General features: G+C 39.3%; 1 protein-coding gene across 1 annotated transcript in view; it reads right to left on the minus strand.

The window, feature by feature from the left end:
* The window catches only part of FGD6 (FYVE, RhoGEF and PH domain containing 6), a 74,414-nt gene that overhangs the window by 48,467 nt on the left and 2,469 nt on the right, over positions 1-23,478 (minus strand). The window contains exon 2 of the mRNA XM_066183395.1: positions 13,324-15,739. Coding sequence (XP_066039492.1) covers positions 13,324-15,739 — 2,416 coding nt within the window. The remainder of the gene's footprint in view (positions 1-13,323; positions 15,740-23,478) is intronic.

Here is a 23,478-nt window from a genome sequence, read left to right on the forward strand (position 1 = left end):
TAGTTTGTCTTATTATCGAAGTTCCAAATACACCTGTGGCTTCACTTTCAGACACTGTTGATTTGGACCCTGCATAGGGCACTATAGCCTGAAGTCACAATTAACATTTCAGTCTCAGTTTCCAACTCCTGTAGAAGGCAAATAGTATTTTAAGGTTGACTGAAATCATTCAGAGAGATTCTCCGCCACAGAATGCTACAACATTAAGCATTTTATAGTATATTGGAACGACTTCAAGTGTTAGCATCACCATAACTACTAAAAAGCAAGCTTCCACAGCTTCAAAGTATTTGCTAAAATAGATTCATCCACGCTGCTGCTTTACACACTTTTCCGTGTGATTTTCATTATTTTTAGATTTTTTTCCTACTTTCAGCAAGTAATAAAAATATGCAGGAATGCTGAATGAACAGAGCTTTGCACACAACACTGCTAAACTCCTCATTTCTCATCCTTTTGTTGTTTTAAAAGGAGTCTCTGGTATACTCTGCCTTATCCTTCTGTCTCTTCCTCCAGTATTTTATTGCGTGTTTTTTGTGGGTGTTTATGTTTGTTTATTTTTAAAGCAAGCTTTCAACATGCAGGCAAAATTACATAAACTGAAGCTCCTGCTCAACTAAAAAAATACACACCAGAACTTGAGAGAGCAACTAAACAGGCCCTATTATATTTCATCTCAAATCCTTTTCGTATCATTACAGCATTTCACAATCTTTTCACAACTGCTGGAACCTCATTTCCCCCCAGAGCAAGCAACTATTATTAGTGCTTATCCGTTTTCAGTTTTTAACATCACCAGTCCCTGCAATCAATTCTAGTAATTAAGGCATATTCAGCTGCTGGTTTCCAAAGACCTAAAAGCACACTGGTTCCCTGTGAAGGCAGTGGCTGGTAACATTGTTATTTTTTTCATAACCCCTCATTCTCCCAGTAACTCTACACATACCTCACTAATTGATTCCCTCCATGAACCCTAGTTGTACACTTCTGGGAAGATGCAATGGTAAAAGAAACAAAATATTCTGTGGAATCTTTTCTGTTTGGTCCTACCTAAATTCAGAATCTCTTTTGAGGAAGGACTGTAAATATAGAACTCCAATCAATATCCCAAAACAATTTAGGAAGTAATTCCCTGATTTGGGTGCTCAAACAACAGAAGATGCTGCTGGGAAGTCAAAGCAAAAGTGAAATTAATGCTTGGTTAATAACCTTTTCTTTTGTTTAATGAATTTCTTCTGTTTTTATTTAATGCTTCTTTTTAAAGACAGCCCAGTGTCTTTATTATTTAATTACTGCAGGTTTTTAGAAAAAGAAAACCAGTTCTAGAAAGCAAGCATACTTGGCAAAGCACTAAGATAATAAAGGATGCCAACCAAGATCACAAGTGAGCTCCTATGGAAGGTTTAAGGAAATACATAGAGATTAGTGATCAGCAAGATTAGTAAAGGCATCAATTACAGCACTTTTTGCTTGAGTTACATTTTGCTGCAATACCTTCCCTCCACAACCAGCCTGAAGAAGTCAACACCAGCACATTTCCTTTCACAAACCAGTCTACAAAGCATAAAGATGAATTTCCTATCACTCTAGATACACCTGGAGCTTAACTGGAGCTTAATATTCACCTCGCATTTGAACTTCAGATTCTCTGAACAACAGTGGCTGTTTACCATTAGAGCTAAAAATATCCCATCCCTTGTTGTTGTCTTCGTGTTCCCCTGCTTTGCATTTCTCCTTCAGGCACACTGGACCAGCAAATGAAGATGAAATTCAACCCAGGCCAGGGGGATTACTTCCCTGAATTATTTCTACAGCATCAGTCACCTCTCTGGTTTATTGACAGACTCACAGATGACAAGAGCTGAAGCTGAGATCCCATCTCTCTTCTCTAGGTGTAGTGGACAGTGTGAGAAAGGCTGGTGATGCTGCTGTGTCTCTCGCAGTGCTGATGTGGCTGCCAGCACTGGAGACTGGTTGCCTTATTGCAGCCAAGCTGCTTGGGCTTCAACTTCTCTGCCAAAAATGGTGCCTTTTCACAGCAAGAGAGCAAGATAGCAAGGTGCCCTCTCAAATATGATTTTACACAAGAGCACTAATGTTATGCCATTTGTTCTTCTGCAGTTTTAAGTCAATGATATTAATACGTTATTATTATTATTACAACTCATAACAAGAAAAAAGGCAACCAGACATGAATTTTTATTGGTGTGATCCCAAGGAATATGACAATTGATTTTGATCTTCTTTTTCTTTATATCTTTTAAGACTACCTAAAACAGATCATGCCTGTGAGATTCATTAGCTCGTTCTGCAAGCGATCCTTCCACAGGTGGCATGGCAAGGAATAAAACAGACCTCTACAATGGTCTTTGAAATAAAAAGCACCACAAAACAAGGGGCAAACAAACTAGACCGATGAATCCATGACAATTTCCATTGCTTAGAACTGTTGTGCTATATTCTCTCCAGGCTGGTTAGGGAATTTTAAGGATTCAATTACAAATATAAACACTCCTCAAGAATCACAGCTAGAAAACAGAAACGACTAGCATCCAGCAGAGCAACTACAATTGAAAATATTTTGTGCACTCCAGGTTCTTTTTTTCAAATTTCAATTTAAAGACTTCAAGAATTGAAACAGAATTATTTTGAACAATATCATATGTACAGTATACACTCATTAGTGCCTACTTTTTATAGAAAGCCCGGATCCTTGATGACAGAAATACACTATCAAAAGAAAAGCTCAATACAATCTATTTGAAATGGATTTTCATTCAGTGCCGCTTGCACTTTGAAATCTGCCAGCTGCCTCCTGGGCAATGGGCTGGCTGCTGAGAGAGGCCATGTGGGAATGTCAGGAGTCTGCTCTTGCCAGGACAAACACCAAGAACTACCCTCTGTTGCAGTCCTTACCTCTGGCACTCACTGGTTACACCTGGGACCTCTGGGCAAGGAGGATATCACAAACACTGTGAGAGCTGCCACCACGTTTAGCCTGTTAGATCATGCTACTGGCAGCTCCTTCTATACCTGGCTGAGCATGTTGCAAACTTCTGCACCTGACTTGTTTGAACCAAGTCATCCCAACATTTGCAGCCAGCAGCATTCAGTTTAGCATTTGTTATCCTCAGGTGAAGACAACACATACTACTTTCCTCAAGAAGATGCAAGAAAAATACAGCTGACTCTCATTCTAAGTAAAAAAAAAAAGAAAAAAAAAAGAAAAAAAAAAGCACACTTATTATATATGCTTCACATTAAAAAAAAGGTACAAAATTTATGAAGTTATCCTTTCTCTCAGTCACCCTTCTTCACGCACACTATGATCAATACAGTCATGACCATATTTCCATGGCACAATCTTAAAAAGCACAGTTTAAAAAAAAATGCAAACAGATCTCAAATGATCTCCTTATTTAGCTGTGATTTGCAAATATGAGGTCCTGAGGCCACAGGCACCCAAGGATGGCTCACCACAGGCAGCCTCCCATGCTCACCGAAGTCATCTTCAGTGAGACCATTTGTTGACAATTCCTCAGTTCCTTGGAAAGTTCAGCATAAACACACACGCATGCTTCAGATGTTTCTACACTCACCACAGCAAAGCCACATTAAAAAAGAAAAGGATAAGAAAGAGAGCGGTCTCAGTTTAAAAGTCTGCAAGAAAACTGGTGCCACAGTGGGACAGCTCAGCTCCTGAACAGCATGGCACAGCTGACATCGTGACAAGCAGGACAGACACTCAGATTGACAAATCATCATGAATACTAACCAAGATCACAAGTGGGCTTCTATGGAATGTTTAAGAAAATATATAATGATATTAGTGATCAGCAAGATTAGTAAAGGCATCAATTACTGCACTTTTTGCTGCAATACCTTTCCTTCACAACCAGCCTGAAGAAGTCAACATCAGCTTGTCTGTTCACAAGCCAGTCTAGAAAGCATAAAGATGAATTCCATATGACTCTAGATGCACCTGGAGCCTAACCCATCTCATAAATTCAGAACTGACACCTGAACTTCAGATTCTCTGAACAACAGTGACTGTCTGCCATTAGAGCTAAAAAATCCCCTCTCTCATTGTCATCTCCATGTCCCCTTGCTTTTCCATTCTCCTTTGGGCATATTGGACCATGAAGCAAGAAATGAGAGTGAAATGCAGCCTAGGCCAGGAGTCTTACTTATCTTACCCATCCCATCAAAGGTGCCAAAAGTAGATGATGCCAATGTAGTAGAATATGATCCAGGAGAATACAGTGGGACAGTCTCGAGCACTGATACTGGAAAGTGAAATACTGTGGCAAAACCTAGGGATTTAAACGCTTGGCTGGAAGTGTGTAAAGGGAAAGGGGTCCCTGCATTGGTGCTTTCTGTCACCACCAAAGGCTGTGAGGGATTACCTGTCTCCCAGGGTAGGTAAAGAGAATTTACAGTCATGAGCAGACTTTGCAGCATGACTCTGGAACGCACAGTTTAAAAAAGGTGCAAACAGCTCGCCAATTATCTCCTTACAGAGATTTACAGCAGAATTTAGAGCTTTTTGCCTTCCCCTATCATTAATTCTTATTTCATAGGGAGAGCTGCAGTGCTCATGGGCACGACCTTAGGAAGAGGCTCTTGGCAAAAAAAACAGAAAAAAGGACCAGAAAAATACAGCACCCATTCACAATCACCTCTTATTCTAACTTCTCTCAATTTACAAAACATACTCTAATGGGATGAAGTAGATTGAGAAAGGATAGCAGGATCAGAAGAAAAACAACACTTTGTTTTCCAGTCACACAAAAAAAGGAAAAACCACAACAGAACTCTAGCACACATCAAATAGACTTCTGGAAAACTATAATACAATTGTGACCAAAAATGTCAAAACAAAAGTACCAAATAGGAAAGGGCAAACTCAGATCAAGTGAGAACAAACTATTAATACCCATTTCAAATAAAACTGACCTTACCCTGCCAGAGATACCATGACATTTCAATGCATAGCTACTGCTCACTATAATCAGAGTTAATGCAAGGCCCTACCCAGTGTCCTCTGTATTGACTCAGCATTAGTTTTATGATTTTTGCATGACTATTCCTGAATCAGGTCTCCAATATCTCTCTTCAAACAGTTGCTCACTCACTTTAAAAATAACGCATATCCTATTGCCCTCAGGGTTTTTTATATACCACATATCAAGTAGATGACAAAAGAAAGCTGAGTAACAGATTACTCAAAAGGTAGTGACCTAGATCTGAAATAAAAATGGAGTGGCTTAGTTCCTAAACACACAACTCTCTTCATGCACGGGAGCTGATGCAGCTTCCTGGACAGTATGTCAGAAAAGAGAGGCTGAAATAGTTTGGTCAAGAGCAACAGACTAACAGTAAAGAATAACTGAGCTGCCTGCAAGATAAGACTTGTGCTATCTCTTCCTCTAATCTTTTGCACAAATTAGAAGAAGAATGGGATTTAGACACGCTTTATAAACTTTTCAGCTCATCTAAAAACCTGTACAGAACAGCCCACCTCCACAAACACCACTGGGAAAAATGCAACAAGAAAACCAAGTGAACTCAGAGCAGTCGAAATCACTGAGCCATAAGGCTCAGACTGTAGCTTTCAAAATGCTAGGTTTGGTAAAAACTACCTTTATTTACCATTTATATGCACCTTAAAGATTTCTTTAGTCTTCTGGTTGAATAGAACAGTTTTTCATAAGCACAAAGATGTTTTAAAGAAAAATCAAAACTTGTTTAAACCTTATGTTTTTAAATGAAACTCATTGGATTCTAGCATCTAAAATAAAACCAGCATTTCTTTACCTAAATTTTGTCTAGTGCATTGAAGCAACATAGCTGCACACTTTTGTAAATCTAGTCATTAAAACATCTTTAACTAGGTCAAATAGAAATGCTGGGTAAACGTGACATGCCAATAACACTGTTGGCATTTAAATAAAAAACTAAGTTTATATTTGGTCACTTTCTGTACACATTTATTTTGTGCAACCCCAAAATCTTACTGTTTTACACATACTATTACATTAGAATGCAGTTGGAATATCACTGTGCCACAGAGCTCCACAAGCACATTTCCTGAGCTGATGCTGAAAATAACCCACAGGAAAAAGCTGCTGTTGAGCATATAAATGGGTCTTTCATCAATTCTCATATCACATTTGACTCTCCACGCTGCATCTGATGTATTCTCTAGAGCTACATTTTGCTAATTTATATCATGGTTGGCAAAAGGAGACAGAGCACACACACGCTGGAGGCGGGGGAGAAAGGCCAACACCGGTGACAAATATGCAGTGTTAACTTAGCTTCCTCCGCCTTTAAGAAAAGGAAATACATATGAAGAATGCCAAAATTAGGAAAAACACAAACACGGAATAGAAGAGGAAAGAAAAAGATAAAGCACTGCAGATTAATTTACGAAAGTGCATGACACTGGAGTTCCTGTCACCCACAAGTGGGGGGTTAGGAAGGAGCCCAAGGGTCGCAGCAGCTCTGTGTGCGGCTTCGCTTCCTTCGGGCTGTCCGCGGCACACGGAGCCACCCTCCAGCCGAAGCCAGGAGCTAGCGCACGGAGCCCAGGGCAGCGTCACCGGAAGGACAAGGACATCCTTGTATTGTACAGGGGGAGCAATGGCAACACAAGTTTGGACATTTTTGATATCTGTGGCAAGCATTTCTTCAGTGGGAAACAAAGGATAGCGCAGTTTACCCTCAAAATGACTCTTTTAATGCATAAGGATTGCATGTGCATCAAGGTTAATATGATGTAATTTTCTAGACTGCACAAGACTGTGACTAAAGTAGCCACCAAATCTTTTGGAGAGCACATGAGGATTCACCCAGCAGCTGGGCAGTGCTCACAGCGGCACCTGCCTCATCACCACTGCCACCATCTTACTGCCTCTTGTACTTACAAGCACACCCAGCCCTAACTATATAAAATAAAAAGATAACATCGAGAATTGAAACCACATCTGGTTTTATGTAGCATTTGTAAAACCACCTGATAACTTTCAAGACTTTCATTATTGCACCTCCAACTCTGCCAGAAGTTTCCCCAGCTGTGCCAGCCTTCCTCACCCACCTCTTTCTTTTACCAAAATCAAGAAGGAGCCCTTGAAAAGGGGGATTAAAAAAATATCAAAGAAAAAAAATTCTTTTTCATTACCATCTTGGGGATCTTCACAATTATTTGCATGTCATAAGACATGCTAAATCTTTTCATGACTGGATTGTACACCAGAATAACAGTATTGGAAAAATGTTGCTCTCCAACTTCTCTCTCCCTCATTGAAGACAGAGACAATGAGACCTCAGAACTTCTTCCACTGTCAAAACAGATTAAATCAGCACATCTCAAAAACATATTTGCATGAGAATGTGTCAAGATTCTAAAAGAGTTCCTATTTATTCTGATTTTAAAAGATCTTAAAAACAGGGTGAGGCATCAGAGGAGAATATCAGCATAGTTCCACCAGTTTGCTTTAGAAGATTTGAGTATTTTTCCAGAGTGCCTATTTTCTTCTTACAGCATTTTATTTCAGATTGTATAGCAGACTAAACGATAAATCTGTGTAACTGAAAGACACTCCACTGCTAAGGAAAACTCCTACTGGAAAAGCAGACCATGGAGACAGTGACTCACATAAAGATTCTTGGAAAGAAAGAAAAGAAAACCCAAAACAGTCCATATGCTCTCCTGAGTAAAAAAAAAAAAAAAAAAAAAAAAAAAAAAAAAAAGGTATGTCTTCCATGCAGTTTCCCATGCTACCCTGCTACCCTAGTGTACAAAATAATTAACTCAACACTAAAAAATAGAGGAGTTCGAGATCCAAGGTTCCCAGCGCCTGCATCCTCCCCAAAGTCCTTATGTCAAACATCAATATTCCCAAGCAACTGTACAACTACCACTTCTCACCAACATTTCCATGCCTCTCTGATTTGCCTCTGATTAGACATGCCTAACAATCACAGAATTTGTTTCTTCATAGTCTGTAAGAGCCAAAAGTGACAAGTCAGCAAAACAGTTTATTCCTTATATCTGATAGGCAAGAATTGCTTCGTCCATTCCTGTCCATTCCCAGCTCTGGGGCTGGGAGTGCCAGCGAGGCTCTGCAGGCAGCCTTGAGGGGACTGGGGGCGCAGATCTGAGCCCTCTGACTCACTCCCTACTGACAAGCCCTCAGAGCTGCCAGAGGCCTCCCTGCTGCACCAGCACTGACAAAAGGAGGGAGGGGAAAAGAAAGGCAGGCTCAAGGAAGCGCAACACAAAAAGAAAGCCAGTGACAACACGTGACCAAGGATAATGAAGCCTGATAGGAAACCTAAACAGCTTATTATCAAAGCTTTTTCATTAAAACCTGATGGACAATTGCAGAGAAAAAAAATTATGTACAACGAAGGGTGGCAGAAGACAGCTAGACACAGAGGGGAGATTGGAAGACAAGGCAAAACTGCAGAGCTGATGCAGAAGGAGGAACTGACCTTCTTCAGATCAGAAAATAATCTCTGAGAAACAGATGAAATAATAAAAAACCCCACCTACATACTTGGCCTCTACTTATCAGGAAGTTATATCCTTCCAAAAAAATTCAGTAAAAAGAAGATATGGGTATAACACGTCCAATACCTAAAATGTATTTTGTGCATCCAAATCTCATCATAAGGGTTTGAACTTGCAGTATTCTAAATGCTATTTAGATCGTGCAGTTTTTATTAACTTAGTGTTTCTGAATGGGAATTTTGCAATTGCAAAAAAACCCCCTAAAACACGCAAAAAAACCCCACAAAACACAGAAAAAAATCCCTACCACAACATGAAAGAGGAATATGTATCAAAGCAAAGTGCTTAACCACACAGATTTCAATACAAAATTCAATATTCCACGAAGATTTTCATGGACACTTAATTGATCTCTGGGGACTCAGTCTCCAGAGCAGAATTTAGTACAGAAAACTAAATTTATATGTTGCATTAACGGGCTCATTTCTGGAAAACCAATGGATTATTCTAAATCAGCCCGTGTGGGTAAAATACAAAGTAATATTTGATTAAACCAACATTGAAATCATAAAGGACTGTTGTCACATAGTATTCCGCCCTCCCCAGGCCTTTCCAAAGAAAAATCTTAGCTGGAAACACAATGACACAGTCATAAATAAATTAGCAGTCATGAACATTTGCAACATCTTCAAGGAACACTGTCAAAAGTAGCCCGTAAATACAGGATGCTATTCCCAGAAGGCTGAAGGAGTAGACTCACTCAACCTAAAACACAACTGTCTCGCCTAGAAAAATGCAATACTAAAAGGAAGGCAAAACCATCCAAAAATGTTAAAGTTTCTATTTTCTACAGCATGACAGATGTTCCAAGGCACATTCATTGTTCCTTTGCATCTTTAGTTCACTGCACAAACGTACACTCGATGTTATTTTTAGATCGAAGGAAGATTTTGCTGTCCTCCTCAGAATAAAGGTTTGACACTAAAAATATGATAACTAATGCATAAATATTTCTCTTGCATTTGGAATTTTGAAAAGAATGGTGTTACTTTGAAACAATCATTACAACTACTGGTTTCTGACAACACTAAATGAATTGTGGTACCAGCACAGCTGACTTTTCCTCTCACTTTTCAGGCCTGAACCATTGTCTTCTCAAAAAAAAACCCCCAAACCCCAAAAGAAACAACAAACAAAACACCAAACAAACAAACAAACCCCAAAACCCCCACCAAACCAAAAGAAACAAACAAACCAAAACCCCAAACATAAAAAAACCAAACACAAAATCCAGCAAATCCAGAGAGCTGCATTTCCTGTTGTCATCTGACTGGAAAATGGTATTTTAAACTTCTTTTACACTTAACAGCATATTTTCTATCTCACAGCATCTAGTCTTCACTCACTTTGTTTATAGAGTCCTCATAAAAACACATTCATCTAAAATAGCCATTTTAAATTGGCAGTCAAACAGGTAGGCTAGACCAAAAGAAACAATCCCTAAACATAATTTTGAAAGACTTTTTTTTTGTATAGTGGAAACAAAACATAGACTATTCTATCTGCTCCCAAGCTATTGACATTACTTACTTACTGAGAATATTCCCCTGAACTACTTAACAAAAACCAAATCAATTCTGACTCCCAGCAGCAGCACCCGTTCCACCTCAGTGGTTCATACACTGGATCAGGACCCTGACTCTCTTCCTTTCAAAGCCAAGCCTCCTCTTTTCAGTAGAAAGGAGGCTGACATGAAATATCTCAGAAATTAAGTCCTGACAACTGATACCTACTATTAATTACCCAGGCCTGCCATTTGCATTTAATTCTCTGTGGGAAGGCTCAAGCAAACAAAACATAGCTGAATTAGATGCAACATATGAAGTTCAGATAAAAGTGTCAAAAGCTATTACCATTTTCCATTAACGCATACTGGTTTCACCAGATGGGATTGTGAGGAAATTCCTCTGTAACCACCAAAGCATTGAGCAAAACATTATCAAAATTTTATTTCTTCCTCCAGAAAGAGATGTAGCATGAGCTAAAGACACCATTGAACTCTTCTGGTAATGGCAAGACTGGCATTCAGACCTAATATATTGAATGTGCTATTATGACTAGAAGTGTCGGCAATTGGTCTGAATTTCTCAGAAGAACAATCTCATTTGTGCATTGGCTTTAACCATAACATCATTTGCTTTGAGATCCCCATTAGCAGTGCATTACAGGAATCTGTGTGCCATGATCTATGAAAAAGAGCTGAGTGCATGTTCTGACGGGCTGGGGAAAACGCGAGAGGCAATTATCTCAATAACAACAGCAGCACTGTTCCTCTAACTGGTTTTATAATACAGCCTGGCCCAGGAAATGATAAAAAGCTCTTACAGAACTATGCAGAAAGGGTAAGGCAACGTTGATAAGGAAGCTTCAAAGGATTTGAGATAATATTGGATGGGAAAACCAGAGAAGCTGCCTGCCTGGCCTTGTCTGGGCGAGGACCCTTACACCTCTCAAGTCAGAGTCAAAATGAATATTCATCCCTGCTCTCCCAGCAGCACTGATCCAGGTCAAGAGACTACTGTACTGTTGAGCCTCCTTTTTTTTCCCTAGGGATTTCTTTATTCTCTGAAGTCTATTGAAGTGACTATATGCATTACTTGTTTCATAAGGTAGTTTCCAACTATTTCATTCAATTTAAAATAAACACATAAATGACCCTAGTTCTGGTTTTCTATGTGTGCTTTTTAAAGAAAAACAACACAAATCCAGCTGTGCCAAGGAAATGCAACTTAGGGAGCAGCTTGAGGTGTAGATGTGCAAGAGAGACCACTTTTGTGTGGAGAGGGAATAACAATAAATCTCACACATTTAGCCAGATAATAAAACTAGAGAATTTCACTTCAGGAGTATCTGCCGTCTCACATCTACTATGCTTCACACAGCAAAACTGTCCTCTTCCTAAAGCAGACAGATATTCACCTGTATTTAGAACAAAACACCACCAACCAAAATGAGTCACATAAACACATGAAATGCATCCTTATTCAAGTCTGGTCTCACCCCTCTTAGGTGCACGAAATTGAGGGAATACCAAAAGACCATGCTCAAAATCCCTGAAAGATGCTCAAAGATTAGACTTATGCAAAAAGCATGCACTCTGTCAGGAACTTAAAGTATATCAAAGACAAAACTAAGAAACACCCTGCCGTAAACTATAAATATACTCAACAACCACTTGAATAAATGTACCTGTACCTAGCCCATAACTAGAAATCCTACTGTCCATGATAAGGTTTCATGCTTTTCAACCAACAGACCCATGTTGATAATATTAGCTATAAAACAATTAACGTAGGATGCCCCTTAAAATATTTGTCTTTTCCTATGTAAGAGAACACAGAGTCTTTTGAGCATGTGTTTGCTATACACACATCCAAAATGAAACAAAGCTTAACTCTCAGTGAAAAATGAAGTTAAATGTGACTATCTAGAAGCTAATTCATTTATTCCTGTCATTATGCATATGTTCTCAATAGTGTGAAGAAGTTTGCTGGACTTTGAAATATACAGGCTGCATATTTCATTCAAATCCTTATTGCTGGGTTGAGATAAATCTTCAGGATCTATCTGTAAGACAAACTGATCAGCTGAAGTAAAGAAATTGTATGGTACCATATTGGGACAAAGCAATGCTTTACCTGTTACCACACTGACAGACACACTGTGATGCTGTTTAGGGAGAGCATATGAGTCTGGCCACTCTCTGTGGCCCATTTCTCAGCATCCATCACAGCAATACAAATATTAAAAGATCTATTCCTGCCTATTTCATTTAGCAACCATTTTGGACATAGAATTGCAGCATAATTAAGGTTGGAAAATACCTCAAAGATCATTCAGTCCAACTGTTAAACCATCACTGCCATGTTCATCACTAAACCATGTCCCCAGGTGCCACAGGCAGACATTTCTTGAACACTTCCAGGGACAGTGATTTCACCACTTCCCTCAGTAGCCTATTCCAATGCCTGACCAGCCTTTCCATGAATAAATTTTTCCTGGTATGAAATTTAAACCTCCCTGGGGCAAATGGAGGCTGTTCCCACATATCTATGAACCTGTCCAATCCCTTCTTGAATCTGCTGATATTATCTATCTCCACCACCTCCTGAGCTAAAGAAACACAGCAGTAACCTGCAGAGTTACCAAACCCCATCACACTAACATTCTATGAGTCACACAGAAATTGTGCACCACTACCACCTTTGTTGGGAGCACAGGCAGATACAGAAGACTCACTGTATTTAGGGAAAGGCAGTAGCTTGTTATACCCAAAAAAGCTTTCCAGACCTGATGAAGAATTTGCATAACCAAAAGCTTGTCTGCTTTTCCCAGCTCTATCAACTGATCTAAAAATATACTCATTCCCCCTACAAACCTAGCAGCTATGTACTCTTTGGATAGTTATTCCAGTTCATCGTGAGACTGGTAAGGTTCATTCCTCCCCATGAAGTATTCTTGGATACAAATACATGGCTGTATCTGATTTGCTTTAATTAAACCTGGAAAAGTTTCCCAAATTTTGAGGAATATATGAGGAATAACAAGCTTACTTTTCCTCTTGACTCACTGCCATGTGCAAGCAGTTTTCAAAACAACAAAAGCCTACAGATAGATATACAGGAACAACAGTCCTGCTGACGTTTAACGAAAGAGGTACAGCCTCTCAAGTTATCATTTAAACATATTTACAACCAACAGAGTTACAAATGCAGCTTTTTAACTTCCCTTTCTCTTTGTTTTACCTGTCAAGTCTCCAACGCCTACTTGTAGCTTCACAAGGCTCCTCAACTTCATAGAAGTCAGTGCTCTGGTCTTCCATGCTGCTGGAGTTCTGCCATTCAGAGCAGAGATTTCTCCTAGCACCCATAGCAAAAGGCAAGTTCTCATACTCAGGTATTTCCTCATAGTGACGCACATTCTCGTACTCTGGATCACAAATGCTGGTTACAGAATTCAAAGGAATTTGGGACAAATTCTCTCCCAAAAGTCCATGTCTTTCTAAAGGCTCCAGCCTTTGGTTATTTCGCATCTCAGGCTGACTTCTGTTTCTCTGCCTCTTCTTCTGTAATGACAGACTATTTATTTCTATGGAATGCACCTTGGCAGATTTAGCTTTCCTTTCACTGCCTACAGACCCTATATTCCTGTTGTTATTTCCATACCCATCCCCATTGGAAAGGTTGGCAATTGCACTCTCCACTGACTGGCTGCCTTTAGACAGAAATTTTTGGAAGTCACTTTTCTTTAAGCAAACCGACAGTTTCATGTTCAGAAGCTTTTTCAAGCTATTTTTCTTGTGATGGTCTTTGCAGGGCTTGTCTGTCCTGTCCATGTCCACGGCAGACAGAGACTTGGCCCTAGGCTTCGTCACAACAGTCAAGTGGCTGAAGCTGGTAGCACTTTTTAATGATTCAGAATTTCCTGAAAACGGAAGAATAGGATGAGGTAACTTCCAGACGGGTTTTTCAGAAGAACGTTTGCGTACGTCACAGGATGAAAGTGCATCCTGCTCCTCGGCTTGTGGATGTGTGAAGTGAGATCCTTCTAGAAGGCTGTTTGATTTGTTCTCACTGGAGGTGTAAGAACTTTTGTCCACAAGCTCTGCTGATGCAGCTTTTTTCAGTAGGCCAGCAGCTGGAAGGCCATGCCTCTGTGGCTTCTTAGGAACAACTTTTGGAGAACTCTCAGCTTTTGTTTTAACTTCTTTATTTTCCAAGTTTTGTGGGGAAACATGAAGGCTGTTGAAAGCAGATGAGTGCTGACTGCTTGCCAATTTGAGCTGCTTTGGCAAACTCATGGACAGGGTATCACACCTGACAAAGTCAGTCCTTTTGTGCACACCATCTGGCATACTGGTGTCATCTGTTACCTCATCCACGGAGTCATGGTCTGCATTTAAAGAAGATGCAGCATGTCTCACCAAATCAGGACTTCCATGTGAAAATTGAGGCAAAAGGTTTTGTGAAGCTGACTCTTTCACAGCAGGTTCCTTTTCCTGAGGCATTTTTTCTGCATTGCTTTGAGTTACCTCACATTTTTCAGGATGAAACACCTCTGCATTATTGTTATAACAAACACTTTGACCAAGGACATTAATTCTTGCTGGCTTTTTTAAGCTTTGGTCCACAACACTGTAAGAATCTTTCTCTGAAATAGATGGTTCCCTTGTTCCTTCTGTGCTGTCTATGCCATCCTGACGGACTAGACATGCAGCACGTGGCTTTCTTGGCTTAGGGATAGGAAGCACTTTGGAGCTCAGGACTGAAGATTTTTCAGGGGAGCTTTTATAGGCATCTGCTTTCGTCCCTATTTCACCCAAAACCATCCTATTACTACTTAAATTTTCATTCTCTAGAGTTTCCTTGTCCAATGGGGAGGAACAACTGTGATTATTTTCAGTCAAACTAGGACAAAATTCAGATACCTGAAACTCATCAGCAATAATCTTACCATCAGCATTTTGTTGCTTCCCTTTAGCTACCTCAGAAGATGACGAAGACTGTACAAGTTCCATAAACTCTATTTTAACGTCATTCTTGGAACTGCTGCCATCTCCTTTGTCAAATTTGTCTGCATACCTGTGCCTCACAGGACTGCTGTTAGGAAACACACCATGAGTTAGGACATCCTTAAGTTTCTCTTCCAAAATGCTGGCTTTCAAAACCACCTGACTTCTACTTGCCAAGTTTTCATTGTGACTATCCCCCAGAGATAGTGCATTTCTTTCACCAAGCTTGATGTTCTCTAAGGTGTCAAAGTGCTCAAGAATGATCTGAGTTTTACAGGTGTTCGGTCCATTTCCAAGTTTATGAAGGCATTCAAATTTGCAAGGTGACACAGGTAAAATATATGCTGTGTTTCCAGTACTCCCTTCTGAGGTTTCATTTTTATAGTTCAAATGGTCTAGAGTTTGAGAAGAATCTTCCCTGTGCTCCTCAAAGCTTTTTGTGCTTTTTCGTGCAGACGATGGAGGTTTAACTTCTGGGATGGAGGAGCTTTTGAGAACCTTTGGTTTCGGTGCAATTGCTGGCTTGGTTTTCCTTGCTGCTTGTATCCCACCAGAAAGTACAATATCAGGCTTCGGTGCAACAGGTGGAGGCGCTGCCTTGTGTCCTAGGACAAATTTTGGTTTGGGCGCCACTGGTGGCTTCTTAATTTCTAGGAAGAATGGAGAAAAAAGACTTTAGTAACCATTGCCCACAGAACAACTTCACCTGCAATGCAGTAGTATTAAAAGTTTTGTAACATTTAACTTGTGATCCACAAGATCTCAGTTTGTGTATGGATACATTTTTCTCCTAAAAGCATGCCTTCCTTCCCTAACACCACTTCTTTACTAGCTGCCTTTTTTTGTTTTAATAGGCACATCAAGGAGTGGCAGGGAAGTTTCCAAAGTCTTTTCATAAAGAGTTTAACATAATATTAGTACATGTACTCCCTCAGATGCTAAAGTCTGATGCCAAGAAAAGCAGAGCAGATTGGCCTGGTTTTGCAGTTTTAACTGTAATACCATTTTAAAATGTTGAAAGTATGTTAAGTGCCACACATATAACAAGCCACTAGGACAATGGGACAGCCAGAATAGTGATCAGGGTAGCTCAATCCCTTCCTCCATCACGCTGAGAAATGTATAACCTAAAATTCCTCTTTCCCTTCCTCTCCTCTTCAAATAATACTGAGATGAACTACTGTACCAAAAACTGTTGCTAAACTGGCACATCACTACCAACAGTTCAGTTAGTCTGTGATATGAAGTTAATGCAGCAATTTGTAGCAAGGCAGTACCTTTCTATTGTAAAACACTATTTCTGTGCCTCATACAAAATTACAAAATTCCCCACATGTCTGACCTAGTAACAGTCACCACTATTAAGAATTCTGACCCACTTGGCACAAGAAGATGACAAACCCCAGGGAGAGTGTACAGCACTCAGGAAAAGGAGCTCATGAGGAACTTTGAGATTGTGGAGTTTTGACCCTGTTGTTTGAGTGGTTTGGGGGTTTTTTGTTTGCTTGTTTTGTGGTTGCTTTTTTTAAAAGTATGTCTGAAACATTTGAATATTTCAGGAGATTATTTATGACCATTTCCCTATGCTGGAATATTTTCAGATTTCTAAGTGCTTTGAATGCTTTTTGATATGCGCAATTTTGTAATATAAACAAGTTCCTCACTGTTTATGTATTACCTCTGTATTTACTTCCTTTGTTTTGATCAATATTGTGGTATACTTTCAGTAAATCATATACATACATGTTAAATAACACCCTCAAGAAACACATTAGTTAATGTTTCACATGCAAATAGATAGGGTAGGCCATTGATTTATTACTCCCTTTGAAATGTGGGTTTGGTGTTTGGTTGTGTTTTACCACCATTATTACTACAGATATGCACACTAGCTTAATCTCTAGCCTAGAAATGCAAGAATGAAGTTTCAAAGTTTAGGTTTGTTTTGTGGGGATTTGTTTGAAGGAAATCTAGATGGGTGTTTAAAAAAAAAAAAAAAAAAAAAAAAAAGCCAAATGCCCTCAGTTGCAACTGTTTCCTAAACAGCAAGCCACTGCTCTAAGCAGAGCGCCAGAAACAGTAAAACCATGTTTTTCTAGGACATGAATCACTAAATGTACCCATACTGTCCCTACCTACACTCAGAATGGCTGCCCTTGCTGCCATTATATTAGTGAAGAGATAAACCACTGATGGCAGAATCTCTGATGTCTCTGATGGCAGAGACCATTTTCAAGAAATTTTGCAAGAGGGAATCCAGAATTTCTTTCCAAAGGCACAGCAGCTCCCTACAGCCACTGACAACAGTGACCCAACTCACTGCCAAGGCTATCCCACCTTCTGCATCCCATCTAAAGGCAGGTTTCCCACACAGAGATGAATCAACAATTCGCTAGCAAAAAATAAAATAACTCTTTAGGTGGGTAACTACTGATCCAGAACAGCAGAAGAGAGCTGTTCACTCACTTTCACACAAGTCAACTGCTTATTCAATTGGAATATGAAGCAATGGCAGGAAAGGAGCCTGTGCTCCACAGTAAAAAAACAAAGAAGGGATGCCAAATTTGTCACCAAACACAACACAGTAGTAGACCTGTGCCATGTTCAGTAATATTTACTAAGATATTAAAGTTCCCTGGAAACAGGAGAGAGACAGGCTGCTTTGGAACCCTTCCTGATGCCCAAGTGAGAGAAACAGATTGAAAAAGACACAGGAGATTAAACACTGGCTAGGTAAGCAATATCCTGTGGATTATTTTTCCCACACACAAACTGAAGTCCATAAGCCTTGGAAGTTTCTCCCACTATAGTGGGAGTGCCTAATATTTTGTATACCACCAAACTAGATTACTCTGCAAGGTTTTTAACTAGTATTTATTAGAGAGCACACTCAGAAGTTACGATGTGACACCATTACCTGAGTATAAACTATCAAAAACCCCCATTTAGTTTTATTAAAACTAAACTATGAAAATGTAAAGAAAAGAAAAGCAAATGGATCAGTTGTTTTTAAGCCAGTGGTAGAAACCTGGATAATGAACAGAGCCGAAAAAATCACTTCTGATAGTGTCATGGGTTTTGTAAAGAGCATATTATTCTATTCCATCTGAGTGGAGCAGAATTGCTTATCTTTGTCCAAATGGGTCAGTGTCACTTATCAGATGGTGGAGTGCTACTTATCTCACTTCATTGTTTCACTACTTCCATGGGAATGTCTTCTGCTAATGGACCATTAAGAGCTCATCAATGACATTACACATTACACTGCACTATTGTAAGCTGCTCCACACAGGGAGGAGGAGCCAAACCATCTTAACCTAGATAAAAAAGAGCCACAGTCCCACTAAGTATCCAGTTATTCCACCGGATCCCTGGAAGAAGACTGGACCCATCTCACCATTACTGGACCCTTTTTTCTTCAACGGGACCATCTCTACTCCAACAGAACTACATCTGCCACTCCAGGAAGGCTTACTTTGGACTGCTTCCAACACCCTGACCAACAGGGTGTCAGGTTGAATTTCTGACTCTCTCAAAGTTTTCTAGGATTTCTTGTTTGTTTATTTGTTTGCTTATTCTTCTGTACTACAACATCTGTATTTTTATATCCCTAGTAAAGAACTGCTACACCTCCTCCCAAAATCTTTGCCTGACAGCCTTTTAATTGCAAATTTATGATAATTTAGAAAAAAGGGGGAAGGGCTTACATTTTAAGGAAGACTCCAACCCTCCCTGGCAAATACCTGTCTATCTTAACCGAGACAGATAGTAAGTGCAATTCAATGTGATTTCTGAAGCCTACTAGAATTTTTCAAATTACTTCAATGTTAAAAAGCATTGAGACAGACAGAAGAGACCAGCAAACTGTGTGGGATAATAAAGACACCACTGTCTGCTTTTAACTGATTGCACATTACATCTAGAATAGATATGGGTCAACGTATTAACAGGCACATTATAGTCTCGGTATCAATACAGATCTGCAGTCAACCGCTCCATCAGAAAGGAATGTGGTGAAGAGCCTTTTCAAACATAAATGTGACGTGAGAGGAAAGACTCCAGGAAGGGAATGCATACCAGTAGTTTTCCTCAACAAAATATCTTAGAGTTTCTGAAGAATACAAGCAATGAGAAAAAAATGACACCGGCTGATAAGTATGGTAGATTTACATTAGAAATCAAGAATAAAAGTTCAGTTGCTTATAAACTAATTCAATTCAATGTTGGATGAAAAACACAGTTCTACTTCACAGTGCTCTAAAAGGGACAATTTCCCATCCAAAATAGAAAGAAAACTAAGTAGGAGGCAACTGTTATATATAAAGGTGTAAAGAATGACTGGAAGTCATATGAGAATGACTTTTTGTTAAATGGCAAGCATAATCAAGGTGAAAAACAATAAATATAATCAAGGAAATGCTATAGAGCAAATGCATGGGGTAGTTAGTTGTTTGGACAGTGGGCTTTTTCCTGTTGCCATATGGAACTAACTATTCACCTAAGGACAGAGATGGTTGGTTATGCTTAGGTGCGTAAAAATTGAAGAAAATTTGGAAATCATTGCACATAGTTATTTTATGAGAGCTCCATGAAGGTCTGAAGCTAAGCAGTAAATAATCCGAGAAGTAGAAAAGATGAAGGGAGTTGAAAATATTTCTGTACATAGCACCTGCTGTGCCACGACTGTTAGTGAGATGCAATGTCACCTTCCGGCAATCTCAGAAATAACTACAGAATCATCCAAGGTCTAAAAATTATGCTTCAAATCCCAAGGAAGCTCATCCTGGTTAATTTAATCAAGAATTTAAAGCTAAGATGGTAACAGAATATATACTTATGCACATGTGAAAGGTTTGTGATAACAGGTGGCTCTTGACTCACAAAAAATACGCCAAAACAAAAAAAACCACCTAACCCCTAATGAGATTCCTTGGCTGACCACCGAGGTTTGACAAGTTCAAACTAGAAACAAAGTTCTAAAATTCTTATGAAACCTAAAGGACAATTACCTACAGAAACATCTCGCCTAGTGCTGCAGGGGAGCCACTTACAGGCGACTTAAACTCCCTTTCTGACACATGTAGAATTTTCAGAGGAAACTTTGGACTGAACATTGGATTCTCTAGTCTGTCTTACTCAGGAAATTAGAGAATCACTATGATTTTCCCCACTCCCACCTTCAACCTTAACCCATTTCTCAAAGAGAATCCCTGCATCCAGGGATTCCAATAATAAATGCAAATCTTAGAGTAGAAATATAAAATTTTATTTGCATAAATAGATTAAATGTATAGGAGCCAGAGAAACTGTCAAAGAGATATGCTCCAACCTCTTTGACTATGCAAAGGAAGAAATCCATAAATAGAGTGACTAGCAGTGCTGCCATCACCAACAGGAAATCTGCTGCTCACGTAGGAACTGCCAATACCATGCTCAGTGCTGAAGGAAAAAAAAAAAAAGGTGCTGAAAAATACCAACACCTAGCCCCCTTAGAAAAAGTGGATTTTAAAGGGCATTATTTTTCTAACAACAAATTGCCATTAGTACCGCCTATGTAGATCAATGCACATGCTCTTTGACTTCAGGTCACAGCACAGAAAACAGACATTTATCTCTCTGGTGAATGATATCCTTCAGCATGCTGAGGAAAAAGCAACACCTGGTCTCATCCTGCTGATCTCTGTGACCAACACTTGTTATTGCTTGACTAGTAAGTGCTCCTGTTCTTCTTTTGATTTCAGAGAAGGATGAGAACATCCTGAAGCAACTTCTACTCAATGCTTTGATCCTAAAGTGCTGCCCATTTCTGTTCTTCAGATGATAGAATTTGACAACTGAGAACCTCACTTAAAAACACTTGTGTGTCTTCTCCTATGCATTATCATGAGAATGAACAGAAAAGCCAATAAGATATTGCAATGTTAAACATTATTATTAGACAGCTTTAAATCCTTCTCATTTTTTTTTATCTCTTGTTCTTTTCCCTGACCTACATAGGAACAAGGAGAAACAATGATATATGAAGGTGAACTGAGGCAAAAAATCAAACAGCACTACCCCTTCTGCAATAAGCCCTACTGTTGCTAGAGGAATGTTTTTCCCAGGTAATTTTAATGCTAATACCTTTGAGATCGAGTTTACAACTTCCACATTTAGAAACAACAAAAGAACAGGAACAAGTCATGTTGACTTGCATCTGTCCATGAAAAGGGGACAAATGGTTCTACCGTCAAGCTGACATAAATGGATATTCCTTTCCTCCCAATGCTTCACATGAACAAAGGCTCCCCTCCCAGTATTCAGGATGTCCTATGGGACTATCTCAAGTCACCCAAGAGGTACCCTGGGCAGGCTACCGCAACCTACCCTAAAGCAATGTCCCTGATGAACCACAAAACAGTAGGAAGAAAGTAAAACAATAAATCAGTGTGGCGTCAGATTTTGACAGCAGCTCAGCCTAAGCTTAAGATAAGGGTACACAATCAAATTACTATGGGGTAAGCAAAGGTGTGAATTTAACAAATCAGCTACTTTACAGAAACTTGTCGTATACATACTCTTACCTTGACCTTGCTACACAATATATATATGGCAGTTTATTCCTTTTCACCTATAAGGTTACATACATTTCACATACTATTTCACAAATCTATTTCACGAAGAGTAGGAACAGAAAAGGGCTTCAAACAGTTACCACGCAGCAGCTGGCCTAGAGCAAACATGCATTGGCTTTCTTGTGGCACCTTGTTTACATATGCGCACTGCATTCTCAGATACAGCAAATCACATCTGTAGGCTACAAATGAAAATAATGCCATGCCCAGAGGGTATCTTACCAAGAGATCAATGTGTTGGCTTTTCTCACGTGAAGGAAGAGCTTGCTCCAACAGCCAATCTGCTGTTCCTGAGCCTATTTCTGGCATAAAACACTACAATTCACAGTCTCAAAGCAAGAAAGCTGATCTGGCTTTTAAAGAACATGTAGGGAGAAAGACAACTACTGCTATGTTTGGGATATGCTGAGAGATTATTACACCGGCACTCAATACACTGCAGAGAGAAACAGATAAAGTATTTTACACTCCTGTTCTCCAGCAGCCAAAATTTTAAAGACTTGTTACAAGGCTTTTCAGGTCGGCTACTTTGTTTTCAGCTACAAAAAGAAAGTTTCATTAGGTAAATACCTCAAAAAAGTGCTGTGAGATCATTAATTTATCGTCCTGCAAATGTTTATTTATTTTCTCATTATGGAGAGGCTCTGATTTTCTCAGGTGCCACAATGCTCAAAAGAAACAAAAAAAAGGAATGAGTCATAACATCCCGGAAGATAACACATGTAGTTTTTAAAGGACAAGGGAAAACTGTGGTTTCCAAGTCACTAGTTTTAGAAAACATCCTAATTAAACTGCAAAAGGAAAACATCAATTTCAAAATCTTAGGTTGCTCACTGACTTATTGAAATAAAACAGGAAAGTTAGGGATAACTTCAGAGTAAGGACAAGACATGAATAAACAACCTTTTGAGATCACATGCAGAGACAGAGCTGAGTAACTCTAATGAGACTTGACACATTTGAGGGTTAAAGGGACATTAAACCCTGCAGGCCTCATTTTTTTTCAATCCTTGAAAGCAATGAAGTTTGATTGGAAAAGTCACGTTGATTTTGTTTATTGTGTTCCTGCTATGTTTTTTTCCATTTGAACTACATTTCTGACATTAAAATACATTTTTCTCATTGTTGTCGTCAAATCCAATTTCAAGCCTAAGTTACACATTCTACCCACATTAAATAAGCTCTATAGATTCACATATAAGGACTGTTTCTTCAGCAAGAAATAATAAATGTCAAACTCATAACTCTGAGCTTTTGTTTTTTCCTTTTAAAGGCAAAGCACATACTTGAAGCCAGCATAATAGTTTCAGGCAGAAAATGAGTAAATGGACATCCATTGGCATCATCTACATAGTGGGTATACATAAATATATCTTGTGCAGTGCATGAGAAAGCAATGGCAGGAGCATAGCTGTAAGTGAAGACGGAAACCAACAGTGGGTTGATCACTACAATAAGATAATCTTCAAATTATATAGAGGTATTTTTTTACAGTGCTACAGTTCTTTAGTTCCAATAATTCCAGAACTTACATATACATTTTAAAACATGTAAGCGCAGCTATGCCAGAACTCCATCAGGGAATAACGTTCAGCTCTGGACTGAGATATAAACAAAACAATTCTATGGAGGAAATAGAAAAGATATGCAACAAGACACTGAGTATGCACTGCATTATTTAGAAAAGCAGAAGGTAAGCTGGAGCGAGGTTCAGGCTGGGTTATCAATCTCAGACCTTTTGTGAACTTCTGTCCTTGGGGAGAAGCCATGTCTGG

This window comes from Chamaea fasciata, unplaced genomic scaffold (assembly GCF_029207755.1).
Source record: "Chamaea fasciata isolate MVZ Bird 193981 ecotype frontalis unplaced genomic scaffold, bChaFas1.0.hap1 SCAF_5, whole genome shotgun sequence".
In the NCBI taxonomy this organism is placed as follows: domain Eukaryota; kingdom Metazoa; phylum Chordata; class Aves; order Passeriformes; family Sylviidae; genus Chamaea; species Chamaea fasciata.